This window comes from Prionailurus viverrinus, chromosome A2 (genome assembly GCF_022837055.1).
Source record: "Prionailurus viverrinus isolate Anna chromosome A2, UM_Priviv_1.0, whole genome shotgun sequence".
In the NCBI taxonomy this organism is placed as follows: Eukaryota; Metazoa; Chordata; class Mammalia; order Carnivora; family Felidae; genus Prionailurus; species Prionailurus viverrinus.
The window spans coordinates 162,854,029-162,876,350 of NC_062562.1; the positions used below are offsets into that span (position 1 = coordinate 162,854,029).

Genomic DNA, 22,322 nt, shown 5'->3' on the forward strand with positions numbered 1-22,322 from the left:
CTTCTCCCACCACGCCCACCCCCCCACCCCCCTGCGGTGGGCTGCAGGCTAGGGAGCGACTTGGGGCTGCGACCTCCAGAGTGTCCTTTGATCTTTTTCCCCAAATTCTCTTTGAAGACTTTGCCCTCCCCCCCCCCCCCCCCCCCCCCCGGAGAAAGAAGAAAGAGGCTTTTGTCTTTGCCCGCATTTGGGCCAGAAGGGATAAGAGGATGGACAGTGGCTCAGCAGCGTGGGGAGTGGGCCTGTTTGGAGGGCTACCCCTCCAGCTCCACCCCACCAGACCTGGGAGTTCCCTTTGTGCCCCTGCATGTCAGCCCTTCCTGTCCTGGCCACCTCACCCTGGGAGGAGGGGGCAGCTGTCCACTGGCTCCAGTGCCTCCCCAGGTCCCTCTGCCCCTTCCGGACGCCTCCCAAGGTGTCTTTGAGCCAGGTTCAGGTTCCGTGTAGGCTCAGCCTTCTCCTTGCCCTCCCCTTCCGGTGCCCTTGGCTCCCCCTGCCAACCCCTCTGCAGAGAGAGGGTGGGAGGGGCAGGAGCCCAACAGGACACTCTCTGGGTGCCCACAGGCTCCACCCAGCTGCCCCCCTGCGGTGGCCTCTTCTCCTGTGGTTTGGCTCCCCAGCTGTGCCTGAGCCCCGAGCAGCTCTGTGATGGGATCTCTGATTGTTCCCAGGGCGAGGATGAGCTGGGCTGCGGTATGGACACGGTTCCCCTGATGAAGGCCAAGGCTGGTCGGGGTTGGGGGGAGTTCTCGTCTTACTGTTTTCTCTTCTCTTCCCTTCAGAGGGGATGACAGCTCCAGGAGGCCCCAACGGGACAAGGGTTCCCTGCCCGGAATACTCCTGCCCTGATGGCCTGTGCATCGGTTTCCAGCTGGTGAGAGAGGGAAGGAGGGAGGGAGGAAGGGGGTGGCACAGGCAGAGCCATTGTGCCACCTGACTTGAAAGGAACTTTGATCCTGTTCCCTCCCCAGGTGTGTGACGGGCAGCCTGACTGTGAATTGGCAGGGACGGCAGGGCCTTCCCCAGAAGAGCAGGGCTGTGGGGCCTGGAGCCCCTGGGACCCGTGGGGGCCATGCAGCAGGACATGTGGGTCTGGGGTGCAGGCCCGGAGCCGCCGCTGCTCCCCACCTAGTCTTCCGGTGCTGCAGCACTGCCCAGGCCCTGAGCACCAGACTCAGGCCTGCTTCACGGCCGCCTGTCCCGGTGAGGGGCCTGGGGTACCCAGGAGGGCCAGGGGGTGGGCGGCGGCCCAGAGAGAGCAAGGGAGAGGAAGATCACGGGGCTCTCAGACTGGCCTCATACTCCCCTCCTCCCACTTGTCCTGCCCCTTCTCCTCACAGTGGATGGTGAATGGACCTCTTGGTCTCCCTGGTCCCCGTGCTCCGAGCCATGCACGGGCACCATGACCCGGCAGCGGCAGTGTCACCCACCCCAGAATGGGGGCCGGACCTGCGCCACGCTGCCTGGGGGCTCTCACACCAACCACCAGACCAGTGAGTGCGAGGAAAGAGGGCACGGCTGGGAGGTGGCTTGTTTCTGCGGGGGACCGACCCACCGTTCCGAACCGTGGTTCTGATTTTTCTCTCAGGGCCCTGCCCTCGGGACGGCTGCCTCAATGCCACCTGCTCCGGGCAGCTGGTGTACTGGCCCTGTGCTCCCTGTCCTCTGACTTGCGATGAAGTCTCTGGTCGGGCTGTGTGCTCGGCTGACCAGCCCTGCAGCAGCCCAGGTAAGGGCGGGGGGTGGGGGGGCGGCTCTGGGCCCAGGTTGTGGCCGGTGTGTCTGTGGAGCTGAGCGCTCTGCAGGGAAGCCTCACCCTGGGCCTTCTCTAGGCTGCTGGTGCCCTGCCGGACAGGTGCTGGGCAGTGAGGGGCAGTGTGTGTGGCCCCGGCAGTGCCCCTGCCTGGTGGATGGCACCCGCTACTGGCCTGGGCAGCGCATCAAAGCCAGCTGCCAGCTGTGCATCTGCCAGGATGGGCGGCCCCAACGCTGTCGGCCCGATCCAGATTGTGCTGGTGAGGCCCCACCCTTGACCCTTCCCAAGGGGTCCTTGTCCCCTCCCAGACTACCCAGCTGGGCACCCAGCCCTCCTCTGACCCCTGAGTCTTGGTTCTCCCGCAGTGAACTGTGGCTGGTCATCCTGGTCCCCCTGGGCTGAGTGCCTGGGCCCCTGCGGGAGCCAGAGCATCCAGTGGTCCTTCCGGAGCCCCAACAACCCCCGCCTCTCGGGCCAAGGTCGCCAGTGCCGGGGCATCCACCGCAAGGCCCGCAGGTACTTGCACCCACCCCAGGGACCCGCAGAGACCTTTATCCCTCACCTCCAGTGCCCAGGTAGGAAGCTGCTGGTGTGCCCTTTCTTGAGATACTTCCACAGGTACCATGGACTCCAAAGGAGGAACCTCTCCTACTCTGAGCCCTATTAGTCTAAACACCAGGATTCCCAGCGCCTCTTTGGGGGAATATCTGGTCTTCTTCTGCGTCGGTTTTAGGTTCTCAAGGTCCAAAAGAGGGGTATAGGGAGCCCACAAGTCTAGGGGCAAGTATGGGTCCTCTGGTTTGCACCCTGTGCCTCTGAAGGTCACTGAAGGGAGGTACTGAGGGGGTGAGCCAGATCTGCCCACCACGCCCCCTCTGAAATGGGCTCCACTGGCTAGGGTCTTGGCACAGATTGCTTCCACACCCCTTTCTTGGGCCAGTTGCAGTTTCTGGGGTGCAGGGCTGGGAGTCAGGAGATAGGGAGACCAAGCATCGCAGCTGGTCCAGGACTTTTCCCGGTTTTATCACTGAAAGTCCCAAGTCCTGGGAGACCGCTCACTCCGGGCACACCAGGACAGGCTGGTTGCCTAGGTGAGCCCACTCACCCGGCAAGTGGCGGCCGTTCTTCCAGGTGCCGGACGGAGCCGTGTGAGGGCTGTGAGCAGCGGGGCAGGGTCCGCGGCATAGGGGAGCGCTGGCGAGAGGGCCCCTGCGGAGTCTGCCAGTGTCTGCACAACAGCACCGTGCGCTGCTCCCCCTACTGCCCACTGGGCGGCTGCCCCCAGGTGAGGGGGCATAGGGGCCTGGGGGCGGGGCAGTGGGAGGGGCCGTGTGTAGAGGCCAAGGTTTCCAGCGGCCCGATAGGCTGGGTCGGAGGTTGGCAGGTGGCCGGCTCAGCGCGTCCAGCCTGACTCTTGTGTCCGCAGGACTGGGTCCTGGTGGAGGGAACGGGAGACTCGTGTTGCCACTGTGCCCTCCCTGGTGGTGAGTGGGTCTGGGGAATGGCAGGGAGGAGGATGGTGAGGACTCAGAGGGAGCCCCAGGTGGCAGCACTGAGCGGGGTGGGGGGATCCGTGGCTACCCCAGCCCCGGCTGGGGGGAGCCTGAGTCCTGGATACTGGGGAAGGAAGGGGCCCTCTGGGTGGAAGGGCTTGTCTCTGTCCTCCTGAGATCAGGTCTCTTCTGTCTCTTTTGGGCTAGAATTCTGCCTCCCCGTCGAGGGTGCTTTCTTTTCTCTGGTTCAGCTGGGTCAGATCTGGTTCCTGGCCTTTCTCCTAAGAGGAACCAAGACAAAGTTCAACTTTTTCAAGAGTATTTTTGCTTGGAAACTGAGTTATGAACGAAACAGAAAAACACAAAGACTTGAAAGTGAATGCGTTTATGGGTCTAGATTCCTGCTCCTAAAAGTGCACCTACAGGCTGCTGAGGTTAGAGGAGGGCCAGCACTCACAGTTGTACAGATTGTTCACTGTGCAAGTTGGCCAGCGGGAGCTAGACTCCAGCCCACAGGGGTGCTTCCATCCAGAGATACCCTTTTCTAGTGCTCAGAAAGGTCTTCTCTTTCTAAATATTCAGTGGAAGTGAAAACCTCCAGTTCATGCCAAGGGAAGGAGAACAGGCCTTTCCCAGCCGGGAGGTTGTTCTGGGGGCTCCTGGATAGTCCTGAGGGAGAAAGTGCTGCAAGAGGTGGGGAGAGGCCTGGGTGTGGGGCTTGGGGCTAGTGTGAGCCTATCTGCAGGTCTCTCCCTCTTGAACCTTGAGTCTCCCCACACAGGTGAGAACCAGACGATCCTCTCCATGGCCACTCCTGCCCCTTCTCCAGCCCTCAGTCCCCAGATCGGACCCCGTCTGGTCACCTACGTTCTGCCTCCACCTGGAGGTGAGGGCCACATGTGGTTGTAGGTTAGAGAGGAATTACCGCCCAGGGTTTGCCCAGCCTAAGAGAGGAGGCAGGAACGCTGCAATTTACCCCTGCCTTCCATGGGGAGGATGGTTATCCTAAGGATCTGGAAGTCATCCTGGCTTAGGTTGCCTGTTTGACTCTGCCCTCTCTGGACCACCCTTCCAGCCCAGGTCGAGGTCAACCATGGGGCCCTTTGCATCCCTCAGCCCCCCTTGTGACTTCCTGACTATGTCCCTGGCAGGCACCCGCCACCCTCTTCCCTTGCACTCCAGCCCCTCTCTCTTCTACACCCAGACCCCTGCTATTCTCCGCTGGGCCTGGCCGGACTCCCCAGGGAAAACCTGCAGCTGGAGCTCCCCACCCAGGCTGCCCTCTTGGAGGCTCCCACCAGGGGGCCTGGCTATCGGGGCGGGAGCACCATCGAGAACACTGGCACTCAACGGCACACTCTGCCCCCCTACCTGCAGCTGGACCTGATGCTGCCCAGGAACCTCACTGGTCAGTGTGGTGGGGGCGGGGCAGGAGGGACTGGCGGGGCTGGGGGGGTGGGGCTGGGGTGGGGTGGTGATGGGGGCGGGGCTTGGGACAGGGTAGTAATGGGGGCGGGGGCTGAGGTTCACTCTCTCAGCTCTGTGCCCCCCCTCCCCCCGCCCCCCGGCCCACCCCGTAGGCATCATAGTGCAGGAGGCTGGGTCCTTGGCCTTGCTGCAGTTCAGCACTGATGGTCTACACTGGCACAACTATAGTGACATCCTGCCTGGCATCCTGTCCCCAGCCAAGGTACTGCCACCCGAGCCTCCTGGGCCAGTGACCCACATGCCTCTTTGCGAATCCCACCATCTTTGTCCCCAAGGGCCTTCCAGTGTCCCCGAAGAACATTCTTATATTGGAGGCTCGTTGAACACCTGTCATTAGCAGGGCGTCAGGAGCTATCCAAGTGGCTCTGGCGTGGGGCAGGTGTGCAAAGCTCTGTGGAGGGAGGGGAGTCAGGGGACATCAAGTTCACTAAGGATTTCAGAGGGCATGTCAAGAGCAGCTGGGACCCAGCCCTGCCCTGGAGGTTTACATCCTCCCCAGGGAGACAAGCCTCTTGAAGCAGGAGGGATCAGTCCACACCATGTGTTCACTCTTAATTCTTTTTTTTAAGGTCCCCCCCCCAATTTTTAGTTTATTTCTTATTTGAAAGAGAGAGAGCACATGCGTGTGTGCAGAGGGGTAGGAAGGGAGGGGGAAAGGGAGAGAGAGAGAGAGAGAGAGAGAGAGAGAGAGAGAGAGAGAGAATCTTAAGCAGGTTCCACACTTAGCGAGGAGCCTGATGAAGGGCTCGATCCCATGACCCTGGGATCATGACCCTGAGTCAAATTCAAGAGTCTGCCGCTCAACCAGCTGAGCCATTCAGGTGCCCCTTCCCTCTTGATTCTTATGGGGCACTAGCCAGGCCCTGGGGACTCACCAGCAGGCACAACCTGGCCCCTGCCCTCAGGGCACCAGGACCAGAACCCACATTCTTGAGGGACTCTGGTGATTAATGCCAGGAGAGCATGCTTTTCATGCCTTGACGGCTGGGGGACTCGGATTGGGCGGGGGCACTCAGCAGGGTTGGGTGGCAGTCCGGAGAAAAGGCAGCTCGGGTCTGATGAACACTCGCCCCTGTTCCTGCAGCTTTTCCTTAAGAACCTGGATGAAGTGGCCCCCACAGTGTGGATGTTTGGCCAGATGGTGCAGACTCAGCATGTCCGGGTGTGGCCCCGTGGCCCCCACAGTGACACCAACCACAGCACCTCCCCGTGGGTGGAGCTGCTGGGCTGTGAGCCAGGTACGGGCGGGGCTGGCAGTGGGATCGGCGGGAGTGGGAAGAGGGACGGACAGGAGCCCTCAGCCCTCCCCTCCCACCAGTGTCCCTGCTGGTGGCACCCCTGTGCCCAGGGGCTGGGCACCGCTGTGCCAGTGGTGAGTGTGCCCCAAGGGGAGGCCCGTGCGATGGCATGAAGGACTGTGAAGATGGCTCTGATGAAGAGGGCTGTGTGCCCCTGCCCGCGGACACTGGCAGGTACGGGTGCCCAGCTCAGCCTTGGAGGGGTCAGCCACAGGAGAGATGTCCTGCACTATTTCCCTGGCCTTGCGTGCTGCGTCGGTGCAGCTGGGGGCCTTTGGAGGCCCCTTCCCACCACGGGATTCTAGGATCCTCTGCCATTTTCCTAGAGTTTGGAGGTCACTGGTTCTCAAAATGTGGCCCCTGGACCAGCAGCAGCAGCGTCACCTGGAAATTGTTAGCAATGCAGATTCTCAGGCCCGAGCTCAGCCGGGCTGAGCTGGACACTCGAGGGTGGGGCCCAGATATCTGTTTTACAAGCCCTGCAGGGGGGTTAATACGTTGAAAACCACTGGGATAACATCTCCTTTGTCTAGTCTTAGTGGACGTGCCCTTTTGGAGTGCCCCAGCCCTGCCCTGCCCTGCCCTGGGCCCACCTTGGGAGCGCTGACCCCCCTGCCCGGGTGGTGGCTCTGAAGCTGGGAGAACCCCTGGAGTCCCTTGGTTATTTTTCTTCCCAGAGTCCGGTCCACAGCCGGGACCCCAACTCTCTCCTCCACCCAGCCCGGACAGCTGTCTCCCCAGCCCAGCAAGGTGAGTGGGGAGCTGTAGGCCCAGCAGGTGGGGTGCGGGGCATGGGGAGCCCTGGTCCCAGGGCCTCAGCAGCCACGTTCCCTCGCCCTGCAGTCTCCCTCTCTTCGCACCTTCAGCCAGCGCTGCCTCCCCACGTGTCCCTGGTCTGCTCTCGCAGTCCACTTCACCCCGTGAGCCTTCTGGGGGCCAGCCCGGTGCTGGACTGGGGGCTGGAGGTCAGAGGGGCAGAGAAGCACAGGGCAGGTGCCTGGCCTGGAGGAGTTCGGAAGACAGGAGAGGCCTTTACCCCCAGGTGGCAAAGTTATGCCCACAGGGCTGGCAACAGGGCATCAGACACTCAGAGGTGGGAAAAGCCTTACTTGTCCCCAGGGTCCCCAGAGGCTTCCTGGAAGAGGCTTGAAGGATGGGGCATCTGGGGCAGTGGGGTCTGCAATGTGGAGACGAAGGGTGGACACTCCCTCTGGAGAACAGCCTGGTCAGGGACCCAAGGGGAGAGCGACCATAGCGCTGAAGCCCATATGTGTGGATACTGGGGGGAAGACGGGGTTTGGGGGGGCAAGAGCAGAAGCAGAATCCTAGGTGGGTCAACGAGAATAGCCCCTGGGTGTCAGCCCAGAGGTGTTGTAGGGAAGTGAGTCTCCACCCCCCAGCTGTGCCCTGTGCTGCAGGGACAGGGGAGGGGCCATGGGACATAGGTGTGTCCCAAAGGCAATGAGAGCTAGGTCCCTAGTCTCAGGTGGAACTGCCCTCGGGGCCCTGGGCTGTATGGGCAGCCGACCCCTCTCCCTCCGCAGGGTCTGACAGATGCAGAACGCTGGCGTCCCTGGCGAGGGTCATCTGTACCCCCCACAGGTATGTACCCAAACTCCAGGCCCCACCCCCACCCCCCTACCCTGCCCACCCCTTCAGGGCGAGGGGCTATTACATCTCGGCATTCAGTCTTCTGACACCTGACATCCCTAAGTGGAGCAGGATTGCTTCTAGAAGGAATACTTGGTCACCGTGGAGGACACCTTGGCCAAATCCTGCCTCTGCCCGCCCTCCCGGACTCTAGGGTTGGATCCCCCAGACTGGTTCCCAGGGCTGAACGTGTGCCCTGAAGTATGGTTGCCTTCTCCAGACCCCTGGCCAGGACAGGGGCTCCCCGGGGCTGCGGGGTGCTGCCTGGCCCCGCCTGTGCCCCCTCTGTTCACCCATGGATGCAGCCAAGTACCCCTTTCTGAAGGGTTTGCTGGCCGCGCATGTCTCTAAGTGGGCATGGGGAACATGGGGTCACCAAGTTAGCATGTTCCTAAACTGGACAAGGAAGGGGCTCCCTGAGGGTCATGTACCAGCCTCCCTGGTATATGGACAAGGACAAGGACAAGGAAGGGGCTCCCTGAGGGTCATGTACCAGCCTCCCTGTGGCTGCCTGACCTTTCACCTGCACGTTAGCCTGAGGAGAGCTGTCTTCAGAGCAAGGCCGGAAATGGGCGGGGCTGTCAGCTGGCTGTGGCTTGGCTCTGACTTCCTCTTTTGGGAGATGTTGGCTTGCCTCACCACCTCCCTGGGCTCTGTTTTTCCATCTGTAAGACTAAGAGGTCTAAGTTCGACCCCTTCCCGTGAGTTCCAGCGAAAGTCATCCAGGAGCCCGGCTGGCCCGTCCTTCTGTGTTTTTTGTGAAAAGCAGACGAAGCAACTTGTACCATCGCTTGAGTCCGCAAGATGCAGGCTATGTGATGAATTCTAACGTCACGCTAAGTCTGGTTCTCGAAAACTGGCTGTGTCATAACGTTAATCCTTTGCTGGGCAATGAGAATCTCGAACCCCCTTTTCGCTGTAGCTGCCAGGAGGTCATCGGGTGCAGACTTGAATGTCTCATTGTGCTGTCGGTTCCTCTTGGAAGCTGCCGTGTGTGGCTTCTTGAGAGTAGGGTACAAATCTCAGCTTGACACTAGGCGCTTTTGTGTTTTCATTTAAAACCCTCTTGTGCTCCTTGGACTACCAAGTTCCACCTCATTTGTAGTCTGAAGTCCCTCAGAAGGTGTGGTGTGGTCTGTGCTCAACCCTGCACCACCCAAAGCCTGGATACCCCTTTGGAGAACCCATTTCTGCTTCATCTCACAGAAGGGGAGCTGGAGGGCCTCACCTCTCTCCTTCCTGCACCCACAGGGAAGGGGCCAGTGACTCAGGTCCCAGACTCCGAGGCTCCTCGCTTGAGTCCTAGGGAATCTGTGCAGACCATGACCACCCCCCCCACCTCCCAGCCTGAGGCCAAGGCCCTGAGACCAGGAACGACAGCCATGACAGAGCTCCCCCTGCACCCCATGAGTCCAGTGGCCCCTGCTGGTAAGATTCTACCGTCTTCTGCCTGCCAAACCTATGCATCTGAACAACTCCCCGTCGGAGAAACAGGCCCCTGGAGGTTAGCCGCTTTGCCCAAGATCCCACAGCGCAAGGTCAGAGTTTTGGTAGGATCAGGCCTAGGACCAAGTCTCCTGATGCAGTTCACTGTTTTTCCATTATTCCAAGAGAGGCGGGAAGCGGGGGCACACACACCAGATGTCAGGAGGAGGGAGACTGGGGGCTGAGGGGGGGGGAACGTGGTGGGCAGGTGTCCAGTCAGCTGGCCGCGATGGTGCCCACAGGCCAGAGTGTCGCCCCGCCGCCCTTCCCACCTGCGCAGTGTAGCCCAGGCCAGGTGCCCTGTGAGGTGCTGGGCTGTGTGGAGCGGGAGCAGCTGTGTGATGGGAGGGAGGACTGTCTGGACGGCTCCGATGAGAGGCGCTGTGGTGAGTAGGGGACCCTGCAGGGCTCCCCGGAGGGTTTGAAGTCATGTGGGTAGCAGTGACCAAAGGGCTTTAGGTTTGGGGATGTTTCTGCCCCCTATTCCTGGCTCATATGGGAAGGAACTGTGAGGGGCTAGGGGTAGCAGAGAGTGAAAGGAGCCTGAGTGGGTAAAAACAGCTAGGATGTCTTTGGGGATGGTGACGAGGGCAAATGCAGTAGGTCTTAGGTCATGGCTTGTTTCATAAACCCTGTCTGATTTTTGAGGAGACTCATCTAACCATCCATCCATCCATCCATCCATCCATCCATCCATCCATCTATCCATCCACCCACCCATCCATCTACCTACCCACCCACCCACCCATCTATCCACCCACCCATCTATCCATCCATCCATCCCTCCACCACCCATCCATCCATCCATCCATCCATCCGTCCATCCAAAGTAGATCACTGTGCTCAAAGCCTACTCTCTCAATCAGGGAAGGGCCACCCCAGGGAGTATGCATTCAGGAAGAGGTTACCCCAGGGAAGGAACTGTTGTTCTAGACAGCTTGATGTCTTTCTAGACCCCCCAGGAGCCATTAACAAGCAGAGAGGCTGGGTGAGAGCCTGTGCAGACCAGAGCCCATGATCTCCCCCTCACATGTAGACAGAAGGCTGTACTGAGTGTGGGAAGCTTCAGGAGGAAGGAGGGGCAGGATCTCTGGTTGACAAGTGCGTTCTGCTTTTGGCCCGAGGTTGAAGGGGCTCAGTGTATCACCCAGTCAGGAATCACTTATGTGGCTCCCTTCCCCTCACCTTGCTGGCAGCGAGCGCCGCACCCTTCCCGGTGCCCACCACGGCCCTGCCTGGGCTGCCGGCCTCAAAAGCCCTCTGCTCCCCGAGCCAGCTGAGCTGCGATAGCGGGGAGTGCCTGCCGGCCGAGCGACGCTGTGACCTGCGGCCTGACTGCCAGGACGGCTCTGACGAGGACGGCTGTGGTACGGACCTGGCCAGGGGACACCTCTGAGGGCCCCGCTCCTGCACGAGCCCCCTCTGAGTCCTGCGCACCCATCCCCTTGCAGTGGACTGTGGGCTGGCGCCCTGGTCTGGCTGGAGCAGCTGCAGCCGCAGCTGTGGGCTGGGCCTCGCCTTCCAGCGCCGGGACCTGCTGCGGCCTCCCCTGCCTGGGGGCACCTGCCCGTCCGACAGGCTCCGCAGCCAGCCCTGCTTCGTGCAGGCCTGCCCAGGTGACTGGCACCCAGGCCTCCTCAGGAACCCTCCCCCCCGCCCCTGGAAGGGACACCTGGGGTGGATTCCTATCCGAGAGCCACCTGGGGGAGTGCCCTTGCGCTCTTGGGGACCCCAGTGTCTGGGCTCCTCTCCACGACTCTAGGGGGACAGCCCCTTCTGAAGTCACAGCCTCGTACCTCCAAAGGGCTTAGGAGGAAGGCTGCCCCTGGCCTTGCCCTTTTTCCTGCCTGAGTGGCCCTGGATGGGTTCCTACCCTCCTCTAGTGTGGGGAGTGGATCGGTAAAGTTGTTTCCACTTCAGAGTGAGGGTGTTCCCAGGCTGTGCCTAAGGCCTCCTAGCCCTTGTGTTCTGTAGGTGCGAGGGAGTAGTCCCGACCTTGCCTCTGCTCCAGAGAGGGGTTTCCCACACCTGGTCTCCTAACCTGGTTTTTTCTGCTGCCACCAGGAGGAGTCCCGCTCCAGTCTCCCCACTGCCCCAGCCCTTTTCCAGGGACCAGAGCCTTCATCCTGGGAGGCACCTAGAGATCTTTGCTCAAGTCCCTCCACCAAGGGGAGGTTTCCTGGGACAGGAGAAGAGCCTATTGAGTCCCCGTGGTGCTGCCCTCGGCCACCTAGCTGGCCACCACGCAGGCCCCTTCTCTACCCTGCCACCTTGCTTTCTCCAGCGTGGTCTGAGGCTCCTTGGGCTCACCTGGTCCGCCTCCATCCTTTTTTCCCCCACAGTGGCTGGGGTGTGGGCTGTGTGGGAGGCCTGGGGGCCCTGCAGCGTCTCCTGTGGGGGTGGCCACCGAAGTCGGAGGAGGAGCTGCGTGGATCCTCCGCCCAAGAATGGTGGTGCTCCCTGCCCTGGGGCCTCCCAAGAGCGGGCACCCTGCGGCTTGCAGCCCTGCACGGGTGACACAGGTAAGGGAGCAGGGCTGGGCAGGGGCATCCAGGGATGGAGCCCTGTGGGGGTGGGGCTGTTAGGGAAGGTCACCGGGCCTCCTGCTACCCGCCCCACCTAGTGTCCCTCTCCCACCAGACTGTGGGCTGGGCCGTGTTCACATCAGTGCTGAGCTGTGCCAGAAGGGGCTGGTGCCACCATGTCCGCCGTCCTGCTTGGATCCTGAGGCCAACAGAACCTGCAGTGGACGCTGTCTGGAAGGTGAGGCACACCCAGCAGTCAGGGTGCGGCAGACAGAGCCCTCGGGAGGAGGATACTCACCAGCTTTCGGTCTCCAGCCTCCCCGCCCCACTGCCCCCCTGCGTGGGGCTGAGTGCCCTCCTGCCTCCACCCCAGGATGCCGCTGCCTCCCTGGGCTTCTCCTCCATGATGGCCACTGCCTGCCCCTCTCTGAGTGCCCTTGCCTGGTGGGCGAAGAGGTGAAGCAGCCGGGGGTGCCCTTCCTCCTGGACAACTGCAGCCGCTGGTGAGGATGTCTGCTGTGGCAGGGAGTGCCTGGGTCAGGGGACCAGCCCCTCTCCACGCCCCCCTTCCCAGTCCTGACCTCGGCCTCTCCCTCCCCTGCAGCGTGTGCGAGAAAGGGGCCCTGGTGTGTGAGCCCGGGCGCTGCCCTGTGTCCTGTGGCTGGTCAGCTTGGTCCTCCTGGGGTCCCTGTGACCGTTCCTGTGGCTCTGGAGTGCGAACTCGGTTCAGGTGTGCAGGACGGAGCCATTGTGGCAGGGGTAGGGGGCAGGGAGAGGAATATGGGAGAAGGAAGGGAAGGGGTGCTGGAGGGTAGAGAAGGTGATGGTTGGAGAACAGGTGACTGGGAAGACAGGAATGAGGGCAGGCAGAGGAGAGCGGGTGCCCAGGCCACCTATCCCCCCCAGGTCCCCTTCCAACCCTCCGGCTGCTTCTGGGGGTGCCCCGTGTGAAGGCAACAGGCAGGAGCTGCAGGCCTGCCACGTGGAATGCGGGACAGGTAGGTCAGAAGCCCGCATGGGGGCCTGCTTCTCACCCCCCAACCCTCATGCCTGCCTTCCTCCTCCCAATTCCCACCCTGGAGACAGGGCATGACCGATTGGGCCGCTGGCCACCCACATGGGGTCAGTGCGGCCTTCTGGTCCAGGAGGCAGCCCCAGAAGGCGCCTTGATGCATGGGGCTTTGTCGGGGACAAGACAGAGGGTGGGGCCCAGGCGGCACCCCCCTCCCACATGCCCAGCCCAGGCTGGTCTTGGGGGGCCGGGGTGTCCTGAGAGCAGGGGTGAAGCTGGTCCTGCTGACCGAGTGAGTAAGGGTGGGGCAGGCAATCAGGAGCACACAGTTGCCAGATGAGGGAGCCCAGGCTGTTTCCCTCTTTCGTGGCCCAGGGTGTCCTCAGGCAGAGCAGGTGACGGCAGAGGTCTCTGCAGGCAGATGGGACAGAGGCGAGAATAGGAGTTGGGGGTGCGAACATGGGTCTGTGGGGTCTGGGCCAGGCTCTTATAGCAGAGGAGGGAAGGAAGGGGAAGGAATGGCTGCTGGTGCACCGACAGGTGTCTTTGGCGACTGGGGTTTCTAGCATGGAAGAGAAATGAAGGATAGGCGTTTAGAAGACTCTAGATGAGTTGATCTGGGGGAAAATGTGAGGGTGGGTGGTGGACATGAGGTGCCAGCCAAACTCACGGGTAGAGTGTGGCCTGAGCTGGAGCTTGGCTGAGCAGGAGCTGTGCTTCGAGAGAGAGGCCTGGGCCTGGAGGTGGGGGGGGTGGTCCTACCTTCCACTTTCGAGGGGCAGAGGCTTCTCAGACCTGACCCGGTCTCCCTCCCAGCTCTGCCAGGAACCCTGTGCAGAAGACCTGTCCTTTTCTCCTCCAGAGACGCTGGGCTGGACGCTCTGGGAGCCCTGGTCCTCCTGCTCCAGGAGCTGCCTTACCCTTGGAGGAGGCCCTGGGTGGCGCAGTCGTTCCCGGCTCTGCCCCAGCCCCGGGGACACCTCCTGCCCAGGAGAGGCTACCCAGGAGGAGCCCTGCAGCCCCCCTGTGTGCCCAGGTGTGCCCCCTCTGTCCCCGGAGTGGCCTGGGCACTAGGGTGGGATGAGGAACAAGGGAGAAGAATTGACCCCTTGGGCACCTGGGGCAGGGAGGCTAGAGCAAACCTATTGTCCCGAAGAATCTCCTCCACCCCCAGCCTGTGATTCACAGGGTGGGCCGGGCCTGAAGGGACCTTTGGGACAGTCCTGGAGGTGTGGCCCTCCTGCACCCCGTCCCCTACCCGCACCTTTGCCAGCGTCCGTGATGACAAACTTGGCTCTTCCTGACAGCGCAAAGCATCTGGGGTCTGTGGGCTCCCTGGTCCACCTGCTCAGCCCCCTGTGATGGGGGCATCCAGATTCGTGGGCGCAGCTGCTCCGGCTCCACCCCTGGGGACCCCGAGTGTCAGGGACCTCACAGCCAGACCAGGGACTGCAACACACAGCCCTGCACAGGTGCCAACCTCCCCCTAACCCTTGCCGTTCTCTACCCAGCCACGTCCAGCCAGCCCCCCAGGGATTTTGACCTCTCTCCACCCCACCTTCTCACATCACTGACCTCTGGCTCCAGGTCAGGCCATACCTTGAGCTAAGAGACTCCCGGATTTCCTCCCTCCTCTGGCTCCCATACCCTGGGGTTGCTCCTCCCTGCCCAAGGCCTCCTTCCCAGGCATGTGGCCGAGGAGGTCAGACTGGCCTCTGGGCAGAACCACTCACTGCAGGAATTTCGAGAAGCAGGGCCAGCCCTTCTTTAGAAGCCCTTGGCCCCATTCTCCCTGTCCTTTCTCCTTTGAGCCCCCACTCCTGGCCCAGGTGGCTTCTGTCTTCCTGCTCTACTTCCAAGGATATTTGTATTAAAGTCAGGCAAAGCTATGAATCTTTACTGGCAACCTTTCAGACACTGGAGCGAGCCTGCAAGGGAGGGGGAGTGGGAGGGGTTTCCCGTGGCTCCTCAGTCCTGCTCCCCGACCACCGGCATGTAGCTTCCCCTTGGCCCCTCCATCCCCTGGCCCTTTCCTCCTGCCCATGCTGAGACCCTCTCTGTCTGCCCGTCCAGCCCAGTGCCCAGGGGACATGGTGTTCCGTTCGGCGGAGCAGTGCCGCCAGGACGGGGGCCCCTGCCCTCAGCTGTGCCTGGCTCAGGACCCTGGGGTGGAGTGTACCAGCTTCTGCGCCCCCGGCTGCGCCTGCCCCCCTGGCCTCTTCCTGCACAATGCCAGCTGCTTGCCCCGCAGTCGGTGCCCCTGCCAGCTGCACGGGCAGCTCTATGCACCGGGAGCAGTGGCTCGGCTGGACTCCTGCAATAACTGGTAAGCTGCCAGCCTGGGGGGGGGGTTGGGGGGGGGGAAGGGAGGCGAAGGTGGGGGAGGTGATTTGTGAAGGAAGCAGGGGCTGGAGAGGGTCTTCTACCCTCCCTTTCAGTCACCCCTGTTTCTCTTTCCTGGATGTTGAGATCCACTGGGTTTGTGCCCAAACACCTTGAAGCCCCCAACACTCCAAGCTGACACCAGGCCCTGCTGGCAGGGGACACGCGACCCCGCCCCACCCCAACCCCCCCCCCCCCCCGCCTTGTGCTTCTCTCATTTTTCTTTCCTTTTCTTACATTTCATTTCATTTTCTCTGTTCTTCTTGTTCCTCTTCCCTTTTCTTCCCTGTTCCCTGTCCATCCCCCGACCCCCCCCCCCCACAGTCCCCTTCATGCTTCCTCTCCCCCACCTCTTTCTCTTTTGCTTTTTCCTTCTGTGATTCTTTTTCTGGGACTTCCACGTATTGGACGGGGGGCCACTTGAGCACGTTTGTTGGAGAAAAGCAAAAGGAGAGAAAAGCACACTGTTCTTTCCAAGAGGCTCACACTGGGGTGTACTCTTTCGAAATGGCTCCTACCTGGCCCCATAGAGCTGCTCAAAGTCCTTTCCAAACTGTGTGATAAATACAGACGGAAAGGAAAGCACGTAAAGGTGACTCCTGGATAAAAGTGTGGGACAAAGGACAGCACAGTGCCTGGGGCGTCAGGGAGCCCACGGAGGGTGGAGCTAGGCGGGAGGGCCTGGGTGAGAATCCTCAGTCACCTCATGAAGTTCAAGGGGGCCACGGGGCTTTACTTTCTAGACCCTTCTGCGGGGTTTCACTTCTGTACCTTGGACTTCTGTGCCCGGCCTCGGTGGTGTGCCGGCCGTGTCCCCCTGGGGGCAGGTACATAGCGCTCCAAGGGGCGGGGCCTGATGGTGGCCATGATGGGTCCTCTCTCTGCAGCACCTGTATCTCCGGTGAGATGGTGTGCACCTCAGAGCCCTGCCCAGGTACCCCGATGCCCAGGAATCAGCAGTGGTGGGTCCTCAGGGACCACAGGGGATGCTGGCCTCTTTAGATCAACTCCTGGGGATGTCAGTGGTGCCCCAGGGAAGTTGGGGACCAGGGATGACCTGACCTGGCTTCACACCCACTGTGCCCATCCCCGTACCCACCCTGGCAGTGGCCTGTGGTTGGAGCCCCTGGACCCCCTGGAGTCTCTGCAGCCACAGCTGCAACGTGGGCATTCGGCGGCGCTTCCGGGCGGGCACCGCACCCCCAGCTGCCTTCGGGGGTGCTGCGTGCCAGGGCCCCAATATGGAGGCCGAATTCTGCAGCCTGCAGCCGTGTCGGGGTGAGAGCTGGGACTGAGGTCCTCAGAATTCCCCAGAGAAGAGCCAGGAAACACTCCACTCACTCCCCCCTCCAGACCCCAACAGCGGTACAAGGGCCTAGCGTAAAAGATGCCAGGAGGATGTCCCCAGAGAGCCCTGAGAGTCATTCCCTAAGAGGGGTCCTCCGTGGAGGCCAGCCCTGCTCCAGGCCAGGGAGGAGTGAGGTCTCCTGAGATGGGTTGTGATCGTGTAGGTTCGAGAAGGAAGGGGTCTGGGTGGAGGAGAGGGCTGTGGTGGGTGTGGGAGGTAGGGCCCGCAGTGACCTGGGCTGCCACTCCAGGTCCTCGTGGGGAGTGGGGCCCCTGGTCTCCGTGCTCCGTGCCCTGCGGCGGTGGCTACCGGAACCGCACCCGAGGCAGTGGCCCGCACAGCCTTGTGGACTTCTCCACCTGTGGTCTGCAGCCCTGTGCAGGTGAGGGCTGTCCCCACCTCCTCTACTGCTCCCGTACCCCTGGTAGTCATCCCCCCCAACCCAGCGCCCTGTCAGCCCCTCCCTGTCACCCCAGGAACCCTTCTCCCTAAGCTGCCATGCAGCCTGTGACCTCCCTGGCCACATCTAGAGCCGATGCCTCTCCTGAGTTAGGAGCCCGGGAAAGAGTTTACTGTGCCTGGGCTGGTTATCAATTTCTGTGACCCCAGGGCCGGTGCCTGGTGTGTGTCCCGGGGGCCAGCGGTGGCTGGACTGTGCCCAGGGCCCTGCCTCGTGTGCAGAGCTCAGTGTCCTGCAAGGGGCTGACCAGACCTGCCACCCTGGCTGTTACTGTCCACCTGGGACGTTCCTGCTGGTGAGTGTCTTCCCTGACCTGACCTCCCAGCGACCTGGGCAGGGGAGAACCAAGGGTATGGGGCTTGAGAGTTGAGGCAAAAGCACTGAACTCGGGGGTCATGGCTCAGCTCTGCCAGCAGCCAGCAGGTGACCCTGGGTGAGACACGGTCATGCTTCCCTGGACCTCTCTTTTCCCATTTGTGAAATGGTGATAGGTCTACAAGATCTTTGTGATTCATGCCTCCTTGAGTGCTCTGTTGTCTTATGTTGTCATTAGTCATTTATTGAGCACCTGTTGCATGCTTAGGCTTGCGATGGGGGCTCCACCATGGGGAGAAAGTAAAGTCCGCCCTCATGAAGCCTCTGGTCTGGGGAAACCAGACCCAGAGCGCCTAGAATGGAGGTAGAACCATCCTTACACAGGAAGTGAGCTTTGCATACTGTGGAGCTCAAAATGCAGACTGGCGGGGACTGGGTCAGTGACAGCGGGCTTCCTGGAGGAGGTGATCCTGATTTGACTGTCAGAGATTGCAGGGGGTGGAGAGCTGGAGGCGGCACTGCTGTTGGAAGGCAGGGAAGTGAGGCGGGCGCAGTGGAATTTGGACAGAAGCTTGTGGGGTGGTGGGGAGGGTTTACAGGGATAAATTGCCGGAATGTGGGGTGTGGTTAAGGGGCCAGAGTCCAGCGGGGTCTGAGTTCAAATCAGACTCTTCTTCTAGCAGCCCTGTGACCTTAGGATGTGTGCTCCCGTGCCTCCATTTCTTCATTTGTCAAGTTGGGGTAATAATGTGTCTGTTCATCAGGGTCTCTGAAATGGTGAAAGGGCCTCCCAGGGCCTGGCCCATACCTCAGTACATTTGACTTTGAATCGTGTACTGATGGGTGGCAGTTTTGTTTTTTTTTTGTTTTTGTTTTTGTTTTTAATTTGAAGCATTAGCAACTTTTGTCCAAACTTCCTGTATGCATAATTTCCAAACTTCCTGTATGCATGATTTCATTGGTTTTAATTTTTTTGATGAAAACATAGAGTTGTTGTTTTTTTTTTTTTTAAAACATCGTTGCTATACGGATCACGTGTTTCGTATTTTGTTAGCTGATTTCATGGGCATTTGACAGTTCGGTCTCATGTCCTGCAATTGGTGATGGTCTTTTTCCTCCCAGAGATTGGGGGGGTCCATGCCCCTCCCCCACGGCTTCTGTAACTGCTGGCGCGGGTTTTCCACAGGGTGGTGACAGAGGTGTTTGTGGAAGGAGGCTGGGTGGCGTTGGAGGGTGGGAGCCTGAGGGGTGCTGGGTTCTGACTGCGGGGAGCGGGTTGGGCCGGATCCACCTGGAATCCAGAAGATGATGGTTTTTGATTCCAGAACAACGTGTGTGTGCCCTCCCAGGACTGCCCCTGTGCCCATGGGGGGCGCCTTTATCCACCGGGCAGTGTGGTGCTTCGTCCGTGTGAGAACTGGTAAGACCCCCACCCCACCCGATGGTCCCGTGACCCGGGGGCACCCTGCTGTCCCTCCTCAGTGCTGGGGATGATGGCCTCCAGTGGGCCATCCCCCTGGGCCCACAGGCCCAGCCGGTCAGCAATCTGGGGCCTGTGCCCACACCATCCCCCCCAACCTTTCTCTTCCCACCCGTCTCTGTCTGCTGAGGCTGCAACAACCACACAGCAGACCTGGGGCTTGTCTTCTGACAGTTCAGGAGACTAGAAATCTAAGAGCAAGGAGTCAGCAGGGTGGTTCCTCCTGAGGGCCGGGAGGGAGAATCCATTCCAGAACCTTCTCTTCTGTGGTGGCTGGCGAGCCTTGGCGTCCCTTGGCTTGTAGCTGCCTTCCTGCAACCTGCTCAGGTTGTGATCTCATGGTTCATGGGTTCAAGCCCCGTGCTGGGCTCTGTGCTGACAGCTGGGAGCCTAGAGCCTGCTTTGGATTCTGTGTCTCCCTCTCTCTCTGCCCCTCCCCTGCTCATGCTCTGTCTCTCAAAAATAAATGAACATAGGGGCGCCTGGGTGGCGCAGTCAGTTAAGCGTCCGACTTCAGCCAGGTCACTATCTCGCGGTCCGTGAGTTCGAGCCCCGCGTCAGGCTCTGGGGTGGTGGCTCAGAGCCTGGAGCCTGTTTCCGATTCTGTGTCTCCCTCTCTCTCTGCCCCTCCCCCGTTCATGCTCTGTCTCTCTCTGTCCCAAAAATAAATAAACGTTGAAAAAAAAAAAAAGAACATAAATAAATAAACAAGTAAATAAGTAAAGACACCAGTCATATTGGACCGTAGTGCCCTCACTGTGACTTGCTCATCTCTATAAAGACATCGTTTCCAAATCAGGTCACATTCTGAATACTGGGCATTAGGGCTTCAACGTGTGAATTTGGGGGAATACACTTCAGCCTGTGACAGTGCCTCCGAACTTCTGCTGTTTTCTTCCAGCTCCTGTGTTTCTGGGCTCATCACCAACTGCACCTCCTGGCCCTGTGAGGAGGGTGAGGAAGGGGCCTCGCACCTGACTGTGCCCCCTGCTTGCTCCCCACCAGGGGCAGAGTTGGGGGAAGGGAGAAGGGGTGCTGTGCCCAGGCCAGTGCCTCCAGCCTGCGCTCACTTCATCCTCTCTCTCTCGGCCTTTCCCTCGTCTGTACCCCAGGTCAGCCCGCGTGGTCCCCCTGGACCCCGTGGAGCGAGTGCTCGGCCTCCTGTGGCCCTGCCCGACGCCACCGGCACCGTTTCTGCACCAGGCCCCCCACCGCGGAACCATCCATCCTGGGGCTGCCGTCCCCATTGACCTTGCCTACGCCTCTTTGCCCAGGCTCCGATGCTGAGGAAGAGCCCTGCCTCCTGGCAGCATGTGACCGTGAGTCCTGCGGTGCCCAGGATGGTGCCCTCCATGCCCTGTGGATACCTGCTGCCTTGCGCCAGCTGGCCCCCAGCCCTGGCCGGCCCCTCCCCCAGCTGCTCTTTTGCTGTCATCCCAGGAGCTGGGGGCTGGGGTCCTTGGGGGCCCTGGTCCAGCTGTAGCCGGAGCTGTGGGGGGGGCCTGCGGAGCCGGATGCGAGCCTGTGACCAGCCCCCACCCCAGGGCCTGGGGGATTACTGCGAGGGGCCTCGGGCCCAGGGAGAGGCCTGCCAGGCCCTGCCATGCCCAGGTACCTGCCAGGAACGGGGCACAGGGGTCAGGGAACACTATGGAGAGACGGGCTGGGGTGGGCGGCACCCACATGGCTCTCAACCCACCCTGTCCCCTTCCCCAGTGACCAACTGCACCACCATTCAAGGGGCTGAGTACAGCCCCTGTGGCCCTCCCTGTCCTCGCTCCTGTGACGATCTCGTGGTGAGTCTGGCTCCCTCGGAATGCCTGCCTGACCTCTGGCCCCAAGCGTCACTTTGCAGGAGGGCAGGGTGTGGCTTTGGGTCATGACCTCTTTGGGCCTGGGGCAGCCTGGCACTGGTGAGGAGGGATGGGGTCAGTGCCCATCAGACTGGCTCCCCTTTGTTCCAGAGACCGCCTCAGGAGTGAACCTCACCCAGCAGCCCATCAAGCCTTTCTCAATTTAGACATTTTATTACAAAGATTCCATAAACACAGAGGGAGGGGAGATCATTCCATTACATCATCTCAAACACCGTGAGCCTTTTGGCGCATACACCCTGATTCTGAGTGTACGTGTGCTTGTGTGTGAGCCTTCATGGAATGCCTGTCCAGGACCATGGAGAGGGACAGAGGCAGGCGCAGACAGGGTCTCTGACCCACGGAGCCTGCAGCAGTGTGGCGTGGAAGCTGGCCTGAATCAAGGATGCAGAAGGGACAGCCTTGGGGCCCTGTGCAGGGCCCTGTCTGAGAGGGTCAGGCAGGAGCTGCACAGGGTGAGCTGGGAGGAAGGAGGACAAGTGCCTGGCTCCCAGTTTCCCCAGGGGACCCCACCTCCTTCCCAAATGACTCCCCCCCCCACCCCCCGCCCCAAGCCAGCTTCCATTACCCTGCTCCCTGCGTTCTGGGAGATGCCTCGGTTCCCAGGCACTAACCAGGTCCCCCATGGAACCCTCCACAGGATTCACATTTGGAGGACACTCCCACCCAGGGAAGCCCTTCGTGGGCTCTCCTCCCCTGGGGAGGGGACACGACCGAAAGTGTTTTATTTTATATATAAAATTTTTTTTAATGTTTATTTTTGAGAGAGGAAGAGAGAGAGGGCAAGCAGGGAAGGGGCGGGGGGTGGGGGGCGCGGGGACAGAGGATCCGAAGCAGGATCCAGGTTCTGTGCTGGCAGCAGAGAGCCTGATGCGGGGCTCGAACCCACGAACTGTGAGATCGTGACCTGAGCCGAAGTCGGACGCTTAACCGACTGAGCCCCCCAGGGGCCCCAGAAACCGTGTTTAGAACATGACGACGACTGCGAACTGGAGAACCACGCCTTCTGCCTCTGCACACCCCTCAGCCTCCTCCTTCGCCTCATCTTTCCCCTCCCTGCCCCTTCGGCACAGTTTTCTGCTGACCGGAGCCCCCCCCCCCCCCGACTTGTTGCCCCCAGCACTGCGTGTGGCGCTGCCAGCCCGGCTGTTACTGCCCTCCAGGCCAGGTGCTGAGTGCCGACGGGGACTTCTGCGTGCAGCCCAGCCACTGTGGCTGCCTGGACCTGCTGAGCGGGGAGCGGCACCGCCCAGGAGCTCGGCTGCTGAGGCCTGATGGCTGCAACTACTGGTGAGGCGGCCATGTGGGCAGAAAGCAGGTGCAAGGCTGAGGGTGGGGTGCGCCTGAGCTCTCCCGGGTCTCAGCTGCTGTAGGTTAGACTCCCACAGTCCCCGAGGAGATGCGGGCAGGCACTCTGAAACTCTCGTCTGATGGGTGGGGAGACCGAGGCAGCCAGCTCTGTGCATCTGCTCTCTGGAAGACGTTGAAGGCTGGGTGTGTGCTCTGAGGGGAGGGCGGGGTGATAGGTATGATGTTCCTCCTCGCTGGCCGGCCCCTGTTAGCAGCACACTGCCTGTGGTCACACCCCAGTAGGACGCACTGGTCAGCGACCTGCAGGGAGCCCGCAGGACACCCGAGAGGTCCCTGAATGGGACAGGAAGAAGGGTCTAGATGCTCTGGAGAATGGCGAAGGGGCATCCCAGAGCCTGAAGGGAAAGGAGGGTGTAGCGGTGAGGGGAAGGGAAGACGCAGCCTA

General features: G+C 61.1%; 1 protein-coding gene across 1 annotated transcript in view; it reads left to right on the plus strand.

Annotated features, from left to right (window-relative positions):
* The window catches only part of LOC125154119 (SCO-spondin-like), a 56,429-nt gene that overhangs the window by 16,484 nt on the left and 17,623 nt on the right, over nucleotides 1–22,322 (plus strand). Inside the window, exons 32-69 of the mRNA XM_047837867.1 lie at nucleotides 565–693; nucleotides 783–874; nucleotides 972–1,203; nucleotides 1,341–1,493; nucleotides 1,589–1,729; nucleotides 1,833–2,015; nucleotides 2,122–2,272; nucleotides 2,888–3,041; nucleotides 3,183–3,240; nucleotides 4,031–4,135; nucleotides 4,454–4,657; nucleotides 4,830–4,939; nucleotides 5,822–5,975; nucleotides 6,056–6,209; nucleotides 6,713–6,785; nucleotides 7,580–7,637; nucleotides 8,937–9,113; nucleotides 9,413–9,556; nucleotides 10,367–10,537; nucleotides 10,622–10,786; nucleotides 11,513–11,692; nucleotides 11,811–11,933; nucleotides 12,069–12,198; nucleotides 12,300–12,425; nucleotides 12,602–12,693; nucleotides 13,570–13,743; nucleotides 14,015–14,179; nucleotides 14,781–15,033; nucleotides 15,977–16,023; nucleotides 16,197–16,367; nucleotides 16,688–16,819; nucleotides 17,047–17,192; nucleotides 18,538–18,632; nucleotides 19,594–19,646; nucleotides 19,805–20,011; nucleotides 20,133–20,303; nucleotides 20,409–20,488; nucleotides 21,687–21,856. Of these exons, the coding sequence (XP_047693823.1) occupies nucleotides 565–693; nucleotides 783–874; nucleotides 972–1,203; nucleotides 1,341–1,493; nucleotides 1,589–1,729; nucleotides 1,833–2,015; nucleotides 2,122–2,272; nucleotides 2,888–3,041; nucleotides 3,183–3,240; nucleotides 4,031–4,135; nucleotides 4,454–4,657; nucleotides 4,830–4,939; nucleotides 5,822–5,975; nucleotides 6,056–6,209; nucleotides 6,713–6,785; nucleotides 7,580–7,637; nucleotides 8,937–9,113; nucleotides 9,413–9,556; nucleotides 10,367–10,537; nucleotides 10,622–10,786; nucleotides 11,513–11,692; nucleotides 11,811–11,933; nucleotides 12,069–12,198; nucleotides 12,300–12,425; nucleotides 12,602–12,693; nucleotides 13,570–13,743; nucleotides 14,015–14,179; nucleotides 14,781–15,033; nucleotides 15,977–16,023; nucleotides 16,197–16,367; nucleotides 16,688–16,819; nucleotides 17,047–17,192; nucleotides 18,538–18,632; nucleotides 19,594–19,646; nucleotides 19,805–20,011; nucleotides 20,133–20,303; nucleotides 20,409–20,488; nucleotides 21,687–21,856 (5,323 nt within the window). The remainder of the gene's footprint in view (nucleotides 1–564; nucleotides 694–782; nucleotides 875–971; nucleotides 1,204–1,340; nucleotides 1,494–1,588; nucleotides 1,730–1,832; nucleotides 2,016–2,121; nucleotides 2,273–2,887; nucleotides 3,042–3,182; nucleotides 3,241–4,030; nucleotides 4,136–4,453; nucleotides 4,658–4,829; nucleotides 4,940–5,821; nucleotides 5,976–6,055; nucleotides 6,210–6,712; nucleotides 6,786–7,579; nucleotides 7,638–8,936; nucleotides 9,114–9,412; nucleotides 9,557–10,366; nucleotides 10,538–10,621; nucleotides 10,787–11,512; nucleotides 11,693–11,810; nucleotides 11,934–12,068; nucleotides 12,199–12,299; nucleotides 12,426–12,601; nucleotides 12,694–13,569; nucleotides 13,744–14,014; nucleotides 14,180–14,780; nucleotides 15,034–15,976; nucleotides 16,024–16,196; nucleotides 16,368–16,687; nucleotides 16,820–17,046; nucleotides 17,193–18,537; nucleotides 18,633–19,593; nucleotides 19,647–19,804; nucleotides 20,012–20,132; nucleotides 20,304–20,408; nucleotides 20,489–21,686; nucleotides 21,857–22,322) is intronic.